Genomic DNA, 12,748 nt, shown 5'->3' with positions numbered 1-12,748 from the left:
TGAGTCAGGAGGAGGAGGAGGACTTCCTCCCCGAGCAGACCTCTTTCTCAGAGCATGGTCTGTGGGGGCTACTTAACGGGATGTGTTAGCTGTCACTGCTCAAACTCTGCTACCAGGGTCTCTCTGGGGATGGGCATTAAAGGAGGGAGTGTTTGTTATTATGCAGGAGAGACAAAGGCAGCTTGCTTGTCAGTCCCTTAGTGCACAGTACAGATCAGCGCCTAAGATGAATTGCAAGTCATGTTCTGACAGATGTAGCCAGGCGTACTGTCCCTGCTGCCCAGGAAACCCCACGGTGACATGCAACCACCGCGGGGGGCCCGCTACGGACGTGCGATCCCCCCACACAGGCCGCAGCTGTAAGGGTTAAACCCTCGTTAGCCCTGTCCCCACACATAGAAAGGACATGGAGCGTATCGTAATAAACGGGACGTGTAGGAGCATAACGTGAGCCGCGCTTCCACTGCCGGGGCCTGGAAGGCGGTGCCGTCTTTGTAAGCACACAAGGGGTTAAGCCGGGATCATTTGCCGCGGGGCTTCTCATCCTAAATAGTTCAAATAAAAACAAGCCTCCGTGTGCTCCCCTTTCCTGGGGGAGAGGAGGTATCCCGCCGCCGTTACATAGCGGGGCTCCTCTCAGCATCGATAATATCGAGCTGCGCTCTCCTCACAACCGTCACTAATCAGATCTTCACCGCACGGCCCAGAGACCACTAACTGTAAGTGTCATGCTGGGAAATGGGCCGGTACCTCCTGCTATAACACCCCCTCCCCCCCCCCCCATCCCGGTAACGTGCCTTGTATGGGAGGCGCAGGCGGGGCAGTATTGCGAATACAAAGTAGTGGGGTTTGTGCGCTGAGGAAGCATGAGCAAGAAAACATAGGGAATTGGGCCCCATTTACTAAGTGGTGCTAATGCGTGAGACGTCTTCCTGCGCTGGACGCCTGGTCACTTGAATGAAATCTGACACGTTTCCTTTAAGCCGGTGTTCAGACGTTCTGGGGAATAGGAGAATAAAGGGACAGTATATGAGATAAAAATAAGTAAACATTGCTTCCAAGAGAAACTGGGAAGCACAATGGCCGCCTGCGCTGTCATAATGTGACATACGTTTCTCATACCAAGGGGGAACGGATACAGCCAAACACGTCGTACAGTGGGGACATTTTGGGTAGTAATGATCATTTTATCCCCCCAATTTACTTGCAGTAGAAAACAATATATAAAAAGGACATCTCGTAATCATGTGTGTATCAGGTAAATCACCGACTCCCCCACATTCTCCTTGCAGCACCCCCAAATTCTCCTTACCCCGACTCCCCCAAATTCTCCTTACCCCGAGTCCCCCACATTCTCGTTTGCCACAACTCCCCCACATTCTCCTTGCAGCACCCCCAAATTCTCCTTACCCCGACTCCCCCAAATTCTCCTTACCCCGAGTCCCCCACATTCTCGTTACCCCGACTCCCCCACATTCTCCTTACCCCGACTCCCCCTAATTCTCCCTACCGCGACTCCCCCTAATTCTCCCTACCGCGACTCCCCCACATTCTCCTTACCCCGACTCCCCCTAATTCTCCCTACCGCGACTCCCCCACATTCTCCTTACCCCGACTCCCCCTAATTCTCCCTACCGCGACTCCCCCACATTCTCCTTACCCCGACTCCCCCACATTCTCCTTACCCCGACTCCCCCTCATTCTCCTTACCGCGACTCCCCCACATTCTCCTTACCGCGACTCCCCCACATTCTCCTTACCCCTACTCCCCCACATTCTCCTTACCCCGACTCCCCCACATTCTCCTTACCCTGACTCCCCCACATTCTCCTTACCCTGACTCCCCCACATTCTCCTTACCCTGACTCCCCCACATTCTCCTTACCCTGACTCCCCCACATTCTCCTTACCCCGACTCCCCCACATTCTCCTTACCCCGACTCCCCCACATTCTCCTTACCCCGACTCCCCCTCATTCTCCCTACCGCGACTCCCCCACATTCTCCTTACCCCGAGTCCCCCACATTCTCCTTACCCTGACTCCCCCACATTCTCCTTACCCTGACTCCCCCACATTCTCCTTACCGCGAGTCCCCGTAGCACTTTGCTAATGAAACCGTGCCAAAGTAGTGTGATAAATAGTGGCGATAATGTCTTTAGGATGACATGACACCCCTTGTGTTCCTCATTTCTTTCCGTGTCTTCTTCCTGTCACTTCAGTCAATCCGTTTGGCCGCGGTTGGGAGTCAATATGCAGAGGCATTTCGTATGATTGCGAAGACGATAGCAATAAGCGAGTGCAAAAGGTAGGTTTCTGCCGCGCCGTGTGTGTGTGTGTGTGTGTGTGTGTGTGTGTGTGTGTGTGTGTGTGTGTGTGTGTGTGTGTGTGTGTGTAGCACCGTCCAGGTACATAGCGCGTCGCAGCAGCAACGCACGGGTCATCATATAACGCAGTGCAAATAAGAGCATGAGACATAAAACAATAGGAAAGGGAGCCCTGCCCTGAAGAGCTCACACTCTAAGTGGGGGAGAACGTACAGAGACAGTAGGAGAGCGTTCTGGTAAGTGCGTCTGCAGGGGGCCACGGTCAGTACATATGAGATGTAGTGTCAGCCAGCGGAGCTGCCCATATGTTTAGTTACAGAGGTGTGTTTTAAGGTGGGTCCTAAAGGTGGAGAGAGGGTGCAAATCGGATATTGAGGGAGAGGGCATTCCAGAGGTGCGGGGCAGTGAGGGAGACAGGTTTTAGGTGGAAGGGGGCTTTAGATACAAACGGTGAGATGTAAGGAGGGGCAAAGGAGGGTATAGTGAGATATTAGGGTGAAATGTAAGGAGGGGCAGAGGAGGGTATAGTGAGATATTAGGGTGAGATGTAAGGAGGGGCAGAGAAGGGTATAGTGAGATATTAGGGTGAGATGTAAGGAGGGGCAGAGGGGGGTATAGTGAGATATTAGGGTGAAATGTAAGGAGGGGCAGAGGAGGGTATAGTGAGATATTAGGGTGAGACGTAAGGAGGGGGAGAGGAGGGTATAGTGAGATATTAGGGTGAGATATAAGGAGGGGCAGAGGAGGGTATAGTGAGATATTAGGGTGAGATGTAAGGAGGGGGAGAGGAGGGTATAGTGAGATATTAGGGTGAGATGTAAGGAGGGGGAGAGGAGGGTATAGTGAGATATTAGGGTGAGATGTAAGGAGGGGGAGAGGAGGGTATAGTGAGATATTAGGGCGTGATGTAAGGAGGGGCAGAGGAGGGTATAGTGAGATATTAGGGTGAGATGTAAGGAGGGGCAGAGGGGGGTATAGTGAGATATTAGGGTGAGATGTAAGGAGGGGCAGAGGGGGGTATAGTGAGATATTGGGGTGAGATGTAAGGAGGGGCAGAGGAGGGAATAGTGAGATATTAGGGCTGAGATGTAAGGAGGGGCAGAGGAGGGTATAGTGAGATATTAGGGTGAGATGTAAGGAGGGACAGAGGAGGGTATAGTGAGATATTAGGGTGAGATGTAAGGAGGGGCAGAGGAGGGTATAGTGAGATTAGGGTGAGATGTAAGGAGGGGCAGAGGAGGGTATAGTGAGATATTAGGGTGAGATGTAAGGAGGGGCAGAGGAGGGTATAGTGAGATATTTGGGTGAGATATAAGGAGGGTCAGAGGAGGGTATAGTGAGATATTAGGGGGAGATGTAAGGAGGGGCAGAGGAGGGTATAGTGAGATATTAGGGTGAGATGTAAGGAGGGGCAGAGCAGGGTATAGTGAGATATTAGGGTGAGATGTGAGGGTATATAGTGAGATATTAGGGTGAGATGTAAGGTGGAGCAGAGGAGGGTATAGTGAGATATTAGGGTGAGATGTGAGGGTTATATAGTGAGATATCAGGGTGAGATGTGAGGGGTATACAGTGAGATATCAGGGTAAGATGTGAGGGGTATATAGTGAGATGTGAGGGGTATACAGTGAGATATCAGGGTAAGATGTGAGGGGTATATAGTGAGATGTGAGGGGTATACAGTGAGATATCAGGGGGAGATGTGAGGGGTATATAGTGAGATATTAGGGTGAGATGTGAGGGGTATATAGTGAGATATCAGGGTGAGGGGTATATAGTGAGATATCAGGGTGAGATGTGGGGTATATAGTGAGATATCAGGGTGAGATGTGGGGTATATAGTGAGATGTGAGGGGTATATAGTGAGATATCAGGGTGAGATGTGGGGTATATAGTGAGATGTGATGGGTATATAGTGAGAGATCCGGGTGAGATGTGAGGGGTATATAGTGAGATGTGAGGGGTATATAGTGAGATATCAGGGTGAGATGTGAGGTGTATATAGTGAGATATCAGGGTGAGGGGTATATAGTGAGATATCGGGTTGAGGGGTATATAGTGAGATATCAGGGTGAGGGGTATATAGTGAGACATTCGGGTGAGATGTGGGGTATATAGTGAGATGTGAGGGGTATATAGTGAGATATCAGGGTGAGATGTGGGGTATATAGTGAGATGTGAGGGGTATATAGTGAGATATCAGGGTGAGATGTGAGGGGTATATAGTGAGATGTGAGGGGTATACAGTGAGATATCAGGGTAAGATGTGAGGGGTATATAGTGAGATGTGAGGGGTATACAGTGAGATATCAGGGGGAGATGTGAGGGGTATATAGTGAGATATTAGGGTGAGATGTGAGGGGTATATAGTGAGATATCAGGGTGAGGGGTATATAGTGAGATATCAGGGTGAGATGTGGGGTATATAGTGAGATATCAGGGTGAGATGTGGGGTATATAGTGAGATGTGAGGGGTATATAGTGAGATATCAGGGTGAGATGTGGGGTATATAGTGAGATGTGATGGGTATATAGTGAGAGATCCGGGTGAGATGTGAGGGGTATATAGTGAGATGTGAGGGGTATATAGTGAGATATCAGGGTGAGATGTGAGGTGTATATAGTGAGATATCAGGGTGAGGGGTATATAGTGAGATATCGGGGTGAGGGGTATATAGTGAGATATCAGGGTGAGGGGTATATAGTGAGACATTCGGGTGAGATGTGGGGTATATAGTGAGATGTGAGGGGTATATAGTGAGATATCAGGGTGAGATGTGGGGTATATAGTGAGATGTGAGGGGTATATAGTGAGATATCAGGGTGAGATGTGGGGTATATAGTGAGATGTGAGGGGTATATAGTGAGATATCAGGGTGAGATGTGAGGGGTATATAGTGAGATGTGAGGGGTATACAGTGAGATATCAGGGTAAGATGTGAGGGGTATATAGTGAGATGTGAGGGGTATACAGTGAGATATCAGGGTAAGATGTGAGGGGTATATAGTGAGATGTGAGGGGTATACAGTGAGATATCAGGGGGAGATGTGAGGGGTATATAGTGAGATATTAGGGTGAGATGTGGGGTATATAGTGAGATATCAGGGTGAGGGGTATATAGTGAGATATCAGGGTGAGATGTGGGGTATATAGTGAGATATCAGGGTGAGATGTGGGGTATATAGTGAGATGTGAGGGGTATATAGTGAGATATCAGGGTGAGATGTGGGGTATATAGTGAGATGTGATGGGTATATAGTGAGAGATCCGGGTGAGATGTGAGGGGTATATAGTGAGATGTGAGGGGTATATAGTGAGATATCAGGGTGAGATGTGAGGTGTATATAGTGAGATATCAGGGTGAGGGGTATATAGTGAGATATCGGGGTGAGGGGTATATAGTGAGATATCAGGGTGAGGGGTATATAGTGAGACATTCGGGTGAGATGTGGGGTATATAGTGAGATGTGAGGGGTATATAGTGAGATATCAGGGTGAGATGTGGGGTATATAGTGAGATGTGAGGGGTATATAGTGAGATATTCGGGTGAGATGTGGGGTATATAGTGAGATGTGAGGGGTATATAGTGAGATGTGAGGGGTATATAGTGAGATGTGAGGGGTATATAGTGAGATGTGAGGGGTATATAGTGAGATATCAGGGTGAGATGTGAGGTGTATATAGTGAGATATCAGGGTGAGGGGTATATAGTGAGATATCAGGGTGAGGGGTATATAGTGAGACATTCGGGTGAGATGTGAGGGGTATATAGTGAGATATCGGGGTGAGGGGTATATAGTGAGATATCAGGGTGAGGGGTATATAGTGAGACATTCGGGTGAGATGTGGGGTATATAGTGAGATGTGAGGGGTATATAGTGAGATATCAGGGTGAGATGTGAGGGGTATATAGTGAGATATCAGGGTGAGGGGTATATAGTGAGATATCAGGGTGAGGGGTATATAGTGAGATATCAGGGTAAGATGTGAGGGGTATATAGTGAGACATTCGGGTGAGATGTGGGGTATATAGTGAGAGATCCGGGTGAGATGTGGGGTATATAGTGAGATGTGAGGGGTATATAGTGAGATATCAGGGTGAGATGTGGGGTATATAGTGAGAGATCCGGGTGAGATGTGGGGTATATAGTGAGATGTGAGGGGTATATAGTGAGAGATCCGGGTGAGATGTGGGGTATATAGTGAGATGTGAGGGGTATATAGTGAGAGATCCGGGTGAGATGTGGGGTATATAGTGAGATGTGAGGGGTATATAGTGAGAGATCCGGGTGAGATGTGGGGTATATAGTGAGATGTGAGGGGTATATAGTGAGAGATCCGGGTGAGATGTGGGGTATATAGTGAGATGTGAGGGGTATATAGTGAGATATCAGGGTGAGATGTGGGGTATATAGTGAGATGTGAGGGGTATATAGTGAGATGTGAGGGGTATACAGTGAGATATCAGGGTGAGATGTGAGGGGTATATAGTGAGATATCAGGGTGAGGGGTATATAGTGAGATATCAGGGTGAGGGGTATATAGTGAGATATCAGGGTGAGGGGTATATAGTGAGACATTCGGGTGAGATGTGAGGGGTATATAGTGAGATCAGGGTGAGGGGTATATAGTGAGATATCAGGGTGAGGGGTATATAGTGAGATATCAGGGTGAGGGGTATATAGTGAGACATTCGGGTGAGATGTGAGGGGTATATAGTGAGATATCAGGGTGAGGGGTATATAGTGAGATATCAGGGTGAGGGGTATATAGTGAGACATTCGGGTGAGATGTGATGGGTATATAGTGAGAGATCCGGGTGAGATGTGAGGGGTATATAGTGAGATATCAGGGTGAGATGTGAGGGGTATATAGTGAGATATCAGGGTGAGGGGTATATAGTGAGATATCGGGGTGAGGGGTATATAGTGAGATATCAGGGTGAGGGGTATATAGTGAGACATTTGGGTGAGATGTGGGGTATATAGTGAGATATCAGGGTGAGGGGTATATAGTGAGAGATCCGGGTGAGATGTGGGGTATATAGTGAGAGATCCGGGTGCTGAGCGCATGCTGACGCCTCCGCTTGTGCTCGCACTTTAGGCCAGAGATCGGATACAGGAGTTCTTCATTGAGCAGCCTCGCGTGCTGAGGGAAGACTTTGTGAACGTCCCGGACATACATTACATCCCGCACAGTTTGGAGATCACGCGCTCTGACAGCTGCCGCCCCGGCTTTGGGAAAAACGAGGTCACGCACCACGACTGCTCCGGCTGCTGCGGTAACACCGGCTTTATTTCCCAAGCACAGCGTCGTCTGGGGAATCCGCCCCACGTTTAATAAGTGCCGGTCCGGAAGGTACCGGATACCAGCTCCTGGGCTGGGAGGTGTGTGGTGGGAATAGCACCACTTACTAATTACGTGGCCTGGTGGCGGCTGTGAGAGTCTCCGGCAGGCTGTCCCACGTGTGAGGTGCATTGCGGTTGCTATTACCTGCTCGCTGGCAATGACGGGGTTGGGTACACAGTATTAAGGCGCTTTTCTCTGCCTTTGCTCAATGCGCCAGCCAAGTGTTTACAGAAGGGTCAGCTAGTGAGAGATAACGGACACATTATTTCTGGGGTTTATTATAAGGGGGTGCTGCAATTTCGGCTGCTCGGGCCATCGCATTTCTCCGGGGTTTTATCCCAGCAAATAATCTTTGTGACGAGAATAAAAAGGGGGAGACTAGATAACCCAAACCGTGGCCCCGTGCGATGTATCGTTGTAATGTAACCTGGGTGTCCATGTCAGCGTAACCCCCAAACACGCTCCTATCCTGCACCCCCTGATGTAATTCCCGCCCAGCCTGTGAGCCCCCCCCCCGGCCATCACTCGTTTTCAGGAGCATGTCGCACGGGGCCTGGGAGATAAGTTCCCATTCTGTGTCTCCTCCTCTGCCGCCGCCGCACACGCTGAGTTTGAATTGATTGCACAACCATCAGAGGAGTAACGTAATCTTTTCTTTGTCAGGCATATTGATTTAGCATGGTAATTATAATAATTTGTTGCCCGGGCTGGAGGAGCGAGGGAAAGGGGGCTGTCTGCTTTCCCTGCTTTCTCTCTCTCACCGTGGGAGGAAATTGGCCCTTTCATGCGGCTGTGTTTTCATTCAGCTTGTAACGCACATACTTATTTTCTGAGCATAAGCTAATGCTGCTCGCACACTGTGCTCCTTTCTAGGAAAAGCCGCTAACGATAAGACGCGAGGCGGCGCAGGGACGCTCAGGCGCGCCGTGTGCGCTGTTACTTATCCCATTCTTTTCATAGAACCCGCCGTGGCCTTATTGTCTCATCATACAATGTATATCACGTGAGAACACGGCTGCCATTCAGAGATAAAAGCCGCTGATGCCAGAGTAAACAGTGAGATATGGAGAACCCCCCCCCCCCCACTCTTCTCACTGCCCCGGGGCGGCTCTAGTCAGCAGGCCGCACGTCCCAGAATGCATTGGGGAACAGCAGCGGTCTTGGAGTCAGTGGGAGCGTGGGGCTACCCGTGGCACATGCAGCCAATGTTAGGGCTACTCGTGGCACATGCAGCCAATGTTAGGGCTACCCGTGGCACATGCAGCCAATGTTAGGGCTACCCGTGGCACATGCAGCCAATGTTAGGGCTACCCGTGGCACATGCAGCCAATGTTAGGGCTACCCGTGGCACATGCAGCCAAAGTTAGGGCTACCCGTGGCACATGCAGCCAATGTTAGGGCTACCCGTGGCACATGCAGCCAATGTTAGGGCTACCCGTGGCACATGCAGCCAATGTTAGGGCTACCCGTGGCACATGCAGCCAATGTTAGGGCTACCCGTGGCACATGCAGCCAATGTTAGGGCTACCTGTGGCACATGCAGCCAATGTTAGGGCTACCCGTGGCACATGCAGCCAATGTTAGTGCTACCCGTGGCACATGCAGCCAATGTTAGGGCTACTCGTGGCACATGCAGCCAATGTTAGGGCTACCCGTGGCACATGCAGCCAATGTTAGGGCTACCCGTGGCACATGCAGCCAATGTTAGGGCTACCCGTGGCACATGCAGCCAATGTTAGGGCTACCCTTGGCACATGCAGCCAATGTTAGGGCTACCCGTGGCACATGCAGCCAATGTTAGGGCTACCCGTGGCACATGCAGCCAATGTTAGGGCTACCCGTGGCACATGCAGCCAATGTTAGGGCTACTCGTGGCACATGCAGCCAATGTTAGGGCTACCCGTGGCACATGCAGCCAATGTTAGGGCTACCCGTGGCACATGCAGCCAATGTTAGGGCTACCCGTGGCACATGCAGCCAAAGTTAGGGCTACCCGTGGCACATGCAGCCAATGTTAGGGCTACTCGTGGCACATGCAGCCAATGTTAGGGCTACCCGTGGCACATGCAGCCAATGTTAGGGCTACCCGTGGCATATGTAGCCAATGTTAGGGCTACCCGTGGCACATGCAGCCAAAGTTAGGGCTACCCGTGGCACATGCAGCCAATGTTAGGGCTACTCGTGGCACATGCAGCCAATGTTAGGGCTACCCGTGGCACATGCAGCCAATGTTAGGGCTACCCGTGGCACATGCAGCCAATGTTAGGGCTACCCGTGGCACCCACTGCCTCTGATGTAAAGGAGTCCCCGGATTGTGCGCCTGGATCCCCCCACCCCCCATAAAGATTTCTTCTAAGGAAATCAAACAAATGTGGTGCAGGTTGGGATGAGATGTCCGTGGCAATAGGGACCAGGGGTCATATTATTTAGTAAGCGGTACTCGGACATAAGACCTTGTGTATTCGCACCACATATTACATGTGGCCCAAAGTAAAGCGGGGTCGCTGACTGAAATATTCACATGGCGTTTCCCTACCGCCTCCATGCTAATCACAGCAAGCGCTTCCCCAGTTACCCATAATGCACGTGCCACCAGGGAGGACATAAGTAAGGGGGAGACACAGCGGTATGAAAGGGGAGCCAGAGCAGTTTGTGAAGAGAGGAGGCGGGGGAGACGCCTGCGAGGTGGACGGGGGGGGGGGGTACGCGCTCCCTCCTGTCCTACAAATGTTCCACTTTCTGCAGTGAACAGGTTCAGGATCAGCCCGAGTTCATCCAACTAATGAGACCGCGTCTTGTCAGGAAGCTATCAAGGGGGGTTCTGCACAGCTCACTCCGTACAATACATGAAGATAATGGGAGTTAAGTATATCCGAGCTGCACGCTTCAGCGTAGTAACATACAGTGTGTGCGCGAATGCTGGGTCTCGTTTGGTAATGTAGTGAAGGCTGTCACTGGTTATAAGCGCTGATCGCCAGGAGCAAGAAGCAGCTGTGACGTTGAATAACGACGTTCAGTGTCAACATTAGCCCTGAAATGTATTTATCTGACAGCTAAACATCAACAGAAAGCAGCAATGACATGGCAGGTGGAGAATGTCTGCCGGTCAGTGAGTGCTGGCTGCGAGGGTTAACCACTTCAGTCCTACCCCAGCCCTGGGAGCGTAGAGAAGCACCAGTCCTGTTTCCTGTGTGTAATTGCTAAATGTCTCAGAGGGGGGTTTGTACCAAGCAGGCTGGAATAACTTGCTGCTGCCCTGCAGGGGAAACTCTTCCCATCTCTCCTGTCCGTGACAAATGTACGATACTTGTATTCTTTGTACGTTTGCCACAAGCTTCACACTTTAAATGTATGAAAGTTTACACGTGGTGGTGGGGGGCGGAGGGAGGGGTGGGGGGTGGGGGGTGGGGGTTACGTACACACATGGTGTATAGATGAATTGACAGCAAGTGCTGCAGAAATGGGTATATGCTATTATCGCCAAAAAGGGCGTTTGTATAGATACAAACGAAGGTATTTCTATATAGGCGCACACCAAGCAAATAGTAACCGTTTGATCCAACCTGTAGGTTAAAATATATACATATAGTTAAATATAAATATTATTATTAATAATTAGATGTTAGTTAAGCAGGACTCATTAATCATTGGGATAGACCTTTGAGAGACTCTTGTTTTGTCGTTTTTTTTTTTTTAAATAAATAATCTGTTATATTAGTATATATCAATATCCGTGTATATTTAGCTATACGTATACATTTTAAACTGTGGATTCAAAGTTCACTGTTACTATTTGCTATATAGGAATACCTTAGTTTGCAGACACAAACACCCCTTTTTGAAATATCCTTTCTGCTGATTATTCCTCTGCAGCACCTTGCAACAATTAATCACTATTACAACCTAGAAGGTTGAGCGGGGTTTTCTTAGTTACATCCTATTATCTCCTCTCCAATTATATTCCACAATCAGAACTTTAACCCGACGGAATTATGACCCCTAAAAGTCTGACCGTGAAGGGATTAAGTGCTGTAAACTTGTTTTTCTGAAGCTCTATGTATCCCTTGCACCCGTTTCTCAGTGCACGCCGGTCGCGCACATAGCTACGCCTCTGATTTTATTTTGTACTGATTACTTTGTGCATTTTGCAGTGGTCTGCGACCCAGGATCATACAGTGCTAGCAACGCCGTCCAATGTGAGGTGTGCACGGCCATTCGAATCACCTACTACGGAGCAACAGCTTGCTAGCCAATAAAAAAACCCCGCCGAAAAACTGCTGGTCACCCCCTCGACTGCTTCCGGAGGTCTCTACACGGGGCATTGTTTCAACAGGCACAAGCAGCGCCATTAATGTCTGCAGTTTCACTTGAGAAATGCCCGCCCGGTTATGTAACGCGACCGGACTCTTCAGAGCAGTGGAGGTAGAAGGCCAGGAACGTAGCCTGAGGCATCTCTCTGTCTGACGTTCTTGCACTAGAAGATAAGAAGTTTCTGGAAGTCCTGTGTCTTACCCAATCTCCTAGGCGGTCAGGCTGCGACATCACAGTAACAATGGCGTAGATTCATCCCATTATTCCAGCAGTATTTCTGTCACCTTTTCACCAAGTTATTTTCACACTTTTTGTCTTTTTTTTTGAGGTCACAGTGAAACAATGAGATAATAAAATAAATGCATTGATTTTGTCACTATCCAACATGGGTTGTCATCCAATTATTTTTCATCTGCATAAGGATCCCGCCGTGATATTGTGACGGTTAAGGGGATTCCTGCTTCCCAATGTGTCCCCGTCACCCCTGTTCTCCCTGCCTCTGACCTTTCTCCTCCACCTCCTCGTTCACCTCTCCCTTCCTCCTCCCGCACCCGTTCCTCTGCGGCCTGTCCGGACGCACGTCCAGCTGTCACGCGCGTTTCCCGCGAGGTCCGTGCTTATCCCCAAACACCCAATCCCCTCCGCGGCACTCATTGCTCACGGCGCCTCTCTATTCCCTCTCCTGTCACATTACCTCCTTCAGCCCCCTCGCCGTCCTTGGCGAGCGCCCCCACGGCGCGACGCTCCTCACGCTCCCTGGC

The 12,748-nt window shown here is 49.9% G+C and overlaps 1 protein-coding gene across 2 annotated transcripts in view; it reads left to right on the top strand.

Annotated features, from left to right (window-relative positions):
* The window catches only part of ZPBP2 (zona pellucida binding protein 2), a 35,598-nt gene extending 23,232 nt beyond the window's left edge, over positions 1-12,366 (top strand). Inside the window, exons 4-6 of one of the 2 annotated variants that reach the window (XM_075580139.1) lie at positions 2,221-2,306; positions 7,431-7,608; positions 11,828-12,366. In XM_075580139.1, the coding sequence (XP_075436254.1) occupies positions 2,221-2,306; positions 7,431-7,608; positions 11,828-11,925 (362 nt within the window). In that variant the 3' untranslated portion in view covers positions 11,926-12,366. Of the gene's footprint in view, positions 1-2,220; positions 2,307-7,430; positions 7,715-11,827 lie in introns of both variants that reach the window. The other variant, XM_075580140.1, reaches the window with a different exon arrangement.
* The last annotated feature ends 382 nt before the right edge of the window (positions 12,367-12,748 follow it).

Source organism: Ascaphus truei, chromosome 23 (assembly GCF_040206685.1).
Source record: "Ascaphus truei isolate aAscTru1 chromosome 23, aAscTru1.hap1, whole genome shotgun sequence".
In the NCBI taxonomy this organism is placed as follows: Eukaryota; Metazoa; Chordata; class Amphibia; order Anura; family Ascaphidae; genus Ascaphus; species Ascaphus truei.
This window is presented reverse-complemented; position numbering and strand designations above follow the sequence as displayed.